Source organism: Panicum virgatum, chromosome 9K (genome assembly GCF_016808335.1).
Source record: "Panicum virgatum strain AP13 chromosome 9K, P.virgatum_v5, whole genome shotgun sequence".
In the NCBI taxonomy this organism is placed as follows: Eukaryota; Viridiplantae; Streptophyta; class Magnoliopsida; order Poales; family Poaceae; genus Panicum; species Panicum virgatum.
The window spans coordinates 5798053-5803395 of record NC_053144.1 but is presented as its reverse complement, the minus strand read 5'-3'; the positions used below and the strand labels follow the sequence as shown (position 1 = coordinate 5803395).

The 5343-nt window shown below is 56.7% G+C and overlaps 1 protein-coding gene across 1 annotated transcript; it reads left to right on the top strand.

Moving 5' to 3' along the window:
• The first annotated feature begins 3350 nt into the window (after positions 1-3350).
• LOC120648484 (ocs element-binding factor 1-like) lies at positions 3351-4297 on the top strand. The gene has a single exon (XM_039925254.1). The coding sequence runs from the start codon at positions 3448-3450 to the stop codon at positions 4045-4047; it is 600 nt and encodes a 199-aa protein (XP_039781188.1). The 5' UTR covers positions 3351-3447; the 3' UTR covers positions 4048-4297.
• The last annotated feature ends 1046 nt before the right edge of the window (positions 4298-5343 follow it).

Below are 5343 nucleotides of genomic sequence, written 5' to 3'. Positions count from 1 at the left end.
CGCTTGGCCGGCCTCGACCGCTCACCTCACCCCGCAACTAAAGCACAGCCGGGACGGACGACGGAGACCCTCCCGGCGCCGCAACGGCGGGGGCGAATCCGCCGCTGCCACCGCCGGCAGCCTCGCGGTCCACCTTTCCCGGGCGGCCACTCCCGCGGGCTTGCTTATCGCGCCCGCCGGCCGATCGGCTGATCGACCGGTCGTCGGTCGATAGGCAGAAGTAAAGCTAGCGCCGAACCTTAAAATCAAAAGGCTGGCCGGCCGGTCGAGCGAGCGCACGAGATCCGCTCTGAAACCTTTGCTTTCGCCGATGGTTCCAATCAAGCCTTTGGCCTACCTATCGGGACGTTACATGTAAAAGGAAGAGGGGGAAAGGAAAAAAGAAAAGCAACCTTTTTTCTGCTCCTGGTCCAAAGGCCAAAGCTAACAGCTCGCCCTTGCATTGCATGGCTGCCGTGCCGAGGGAGCACTGGAGCAGGAACACCCCATGTGGCCATGTGTGAGCTTCCATCCACGTTCCACCCACTACCGGTCTCGCGCGCGCCTTTGCGGCAGATGGTTGGGCTCAGCCGTTGGCGACGGAATTTGCTTGGAAAAGGGGGGGACAGAGGGTGTGGGATTCGGCCTGGATGGATCGTCTCTTCTTCATTTTTTTCCTCTCTAATAACGATGGAGTTCTTATCCAGAGATTTTTTTTCGAAAGACGAGTTCTTATCCAGAGATTAAAGAGAGGTTCATAGTGCCTCCTGGAGTCTGGTGCTGAGTGAGTGTAGTGGCAGCAGGGTCAACGCTTTGTGTTTGTGCGCGCCCCCAAAATGCTGGAATAAAGATTTGGAGCAGATCGGATAAGACGAATGTCGTGTGAAAATTGGCCACGGTCGTTTATTTGGAAAAAAAAAAGGCACTTTCAGGCTTCAGCAGGGCAGCTTTCATTTGGTTGCTGGTTTTGTTTGAATCAGAAGCACTTTAATTTCTCAGTGGCTGCAACTAAATTTTACACTGACACACAATTTTCTTCAATCTAGAGGACGATTCTCAAAGACAAAACAAAAGTGAGAATATTTTGTCTTTCAACAAAAGCACATTTTCGATGGAACCAAGGTGCGACAGCCGTCACCTCTAAATTCTGGTGAGATCCAGCCCAGTTATGCTCGAAGCCAGACGTTAAAGACCCCAAATAATTCCAAAGCGTGTGTGTCCAGCTACATCTTTCAAACTGATCAATTCTCATAATTTGCATCTGTCGCTTTACATTTCGTACTTCACCATCAGTTCTTTCCAGATGCTGTCTCTCCATTATTCACTGCTCTTTTCAGCCCAGCATAGGTGCTTGAGATTGTCTCCCTGCCGATGCATGGCGGCCTTCGACTCGATGATCAGAGCGAGACACACGCGGTTACTCATTAGTGCGCCGCGCGTTAAGCCACCTGTCCGGAGATTGCTAGCTCGATCAGCGGGCTCAAAGGGCCGCCACCGGTGGTTAGGCCGGCCGCAGGAAACTGGCAAATCAATGGAGGAACTTTTACGGCAGAATATGGGATGTCAAGAATTCAACAACCTTCATTTCTTTTCCATTTTCCCCTACTAGTCTAATAAAACTCAAGGCAAAACTCTTGCAATCGTTTCAAAAAAAAAAGTAAATACAAATATTTCAGCATCGTTTTGGCCTTTTACTGTCCTTTATTAAGCTTGCGTTGGCGGTTGCCAGAATGCGCGCGTTACCTGCCACACCCTGTCTGTTTTTCCTACAAAACACAGTTGCAGTGGCACGTTTGGATAGTATACACGAAGGAGCGCGCACTCATTCCATGAATACGTTCGTGACAAAAACGAATTCCTCGAGAACGTGTGTGAATCGACCGTACGTGACCGTGGATAAAAAGATGAAATAAAGCAGGCGAAGGCCGGCATCCACCGTCTTGTTTATTTTCGAACCTACGGAGAGCTTTTCGTAAAGCAATCGCACCACCACGCGTATACGTGTGTGTAACAATTCAAAATGCCACACTTGACGTTGCCTCCAAAATGAAGCGCGCGGTGCATCTGGATACATCACAGTACCGTACCATGCGTGTGTTTTCAAGACGATCGACTTGTCGTGGGTGGGATCCGGGAAGGAACCAAGTGAACAGTTCGTCTTCGTCCCACATGCTAGAAGATACTCGTGGAGCTCGATCGATCATGTCGATCCGATCCATCGGCGACGACGCTCCTGGATGGATGATGTGCCTGCGCTCGCTCCAATTACTGCCTGATGCAGACAGCTCTGACAGCAACGGAGGCGATCGACACGACTGGGAAACACTGAGTTACCGTTAACCCACACGCCAGCTTATCATAAGATCATCAACAAACTAGCTACTCCAAGGAGTCATGTTGCTCTCAAAAGGAGCTAGCTCGATGAGCTCGCAGGTCGTAGTAGGCTAGTAGCAGCACGTGCTGGAGACAGTCCTGGCTGGAGAGGCGCCAATGCATGGATAGATATGGCCAGTCACCACCCACAGAGACTCGCACTGCACGTACACATTGGTCACCGTCGACTTACCGACCGCTCCGCTCCGGCACACGTGTAGCGTCGCGCTCGGGGCTCTAGACACGCACAGCGCCCTCGTCGCACGCGACGAGAGAATTTGGCGTGTGTGGCGCAAGCCCCGCGTGGCGTGGCCTAGCCTAGCTCGCGACTCATCCGCGCACCACACGTACGCCGCCGCGCCAGGGTGCCGCGCGCGCCGAGGTGGCGCGCCCGCGCGCCCCGAGCTCCCGGCGCGCCGCCATGCGGGCACCCTCGCGCGCGTCCCCAGCTGACAGTCGAGGGAGTATGGGTCGCCGGCGGTGGGGCCCCGCCCGCCGCGGCGCCGGAGAACGGGAGCCGGCACGTGTGCGCGCGCCTCGACCCGCCGCCACAGTGGCCGGAGGCGATCGAGCAGCACCATTCCTTCGCGGCTAAGCTACACCGCGCGCCCCCGGCCCCGGCGTACGTGGGGTCCCCGTCACGTCGCACCAACCGGTTCGGGCACCCGGGGAAAGGAGGGCGTGCCCGCACCGGGCGACCCAGCGCGGCCGCTCCATCTGCGCCGTCCGTTCCGGATTCCGAGGCCGTCCTCCGCCGTCAGATGCCGGGACGACGGTGCGAATATTCCGTGCGGGCGGTTGAATCTTTCGTTGCCACGAGTAAAGCGGGGGGGGGGGGGGGGGTCAGTGGAAAAAAAAGAAAAGGTACCCGACACCCGGGAAGGAAGACACCCCACGTAACGGTGGGCCCGGCTGTGGCGGGGCCCACCTGACGCCTCGGGAGGGTCGAGGGGTGATCCGTGCCTCTATAAATAGCAGCCGTTTCCTCATCGTTCTTCCCTTTTCCCCAATTCTCTACTCGGCCCCCCCTAGTTTTCTGGAAATTCTGCGGCGGTTTTTCCTAGTGGTGGAAGGCTGCAACGGCAAAGCGACGAGATGCTGTCCGTGCAGGAAGCCCTTGACCTTGACTTCGCTGCCGCGTCGTCCAGCTGCGGCGCGCGGGACATGGGCATGGACATTATCACGTGCGGGTTCACGCCGTGGGGGCCCGACTCGTGCCCTAGCCTGGACCAGGTGATGGCGTCGAGGACTACGCCGCGGCCGGCGCGGGAAGAGGAGGCCGATCACGATCAGGCGGCGGACAAGGAGGACGAGCGGCGTCGGCGGCAGCGGCGCAAGGAGTCGAACCGGCTGTCGGCGCGGCGGTCGCGCGAGCGCAAGCAGCAGCGGCTGGAGGAGCTCCGCGGCACGGCGGCGCGGCTCCGCGCCGAGAAGCAGGCGCTGGAGGAGCGGCTGCGGGCCCTGGCGCGGAACGGCGTCGCGGTGTGCCGCCAGAACGCGCGGCTCCGCGCCGAGGCCGCCGCGCTCGCGCGCCGCCTCCGCGAGGCGCGCGGGCTCCTCGCGCTGCGCCGGACGATCGTTGCAGGGCAAGCCCTTTCCCCGGTGATGATGATGCCGCAGCCGCTGCCGCACCAGCAGCAGGCCGCCGGTGTCGCGCCGGCGGCGCCCCTGGGGCTCGCCTCGCTCATGACGTAGGAGGAGCGCCGGCATGGCACGGACTCCCCGGCCCGATCTCGATCCTTTTGCCTCTCATCCGATTCGGTCACGGGTACGGTGAGGTTTTGGCACGGACGGACGGGGCTGTCGCGGGCACGTTGTGGCGAACTAAGGTGAAATGGTCTGGGGCGGGACACACACTACTAGTGCTCAGTGGCGAATCTAGGTTGAACAACTAGAGGGCTCATGTTAACTCTCTTCTTATTTCTCTTATTCTCTTCCTCTTCCTCTTCCTCTTCCTCCTCTTTTTATCTTCATTGTTTCATCCCAAAAATACTGGGGACTTAGAGGGGCTTCCATGTATCTTGGGGAGGTAGGGGGGCTTGATCCCCCTAGCCCCCCATGTAGATCCGCCCCTGCTAGTGCTAGCTAGTACTAGGCTGCATGCTATCTGCTAGTATACTGTATACTACTACTACCAAGTACAGCTAAACGGGTCCCGTGTTGACGTGTCGATCAATTGCATGATCAGGTGCTACACTGCTACATGGATCTTGATGTAAATTAAAGTGAAAAAAATTATTTCACCGGGGGCGAGCCACTCACCCAACGATCTTGATGTAAATTTATTTCACGTCGCCGCTGCCCGGTAGGCTCGCGTGTCGCACGGAGGCGCGCACGCGTAGCAGCAGCCGGCTAGCAGGGATGCCTGGGCCGTATCATTCGGCGGGCCGCTCGCGCGTGGTTTCGCTTAGTGAGTCGAGTCCGTTCCAACGCGAACTGTGCGAGCGGGCCTAAACCGACGGCCCACCTGCTCGTAAATCCATCTCGCGCTTTAGAGCTCGTTTGGTTCCATCCAGATTTATTCCGGACCAGGACTTATTTCATGTGGAGATTCCATCGCCCTTTCCGCCCCCATTGATAACGAATCTACGCTATAAAGAACCAAAACAATTGAAAACATCTCTCACTCATATAATTTCCACTAACCCCTCACAATGGACCCACTGTTCAGTCCGGATGAGGAGAAAATTTTGAGGTGTTAAAGAAAATAGCACTTTCTGAAATACTTCTGCCTCTGCTTCTACTTTTTTTTCACCATCAATTTTACCTACCCGCCCACGTACCCACATCAGATTTTTTGACGCTTCAAAGTTCCAATTCCAGCGGCCTAATTTATCGTGATCATCCTCATCCTAACTTTCCAAAAGTGACGTCTTACCTTCCTCTATCAGCATGCCCCTCTTGCGCATACCAAAAGTGCTAGCAAGGAAACCATCCCATGTTCCCAGGCTGAACTGGTTCTCACGGCCGAGTGCGCGGGATCACAACAGG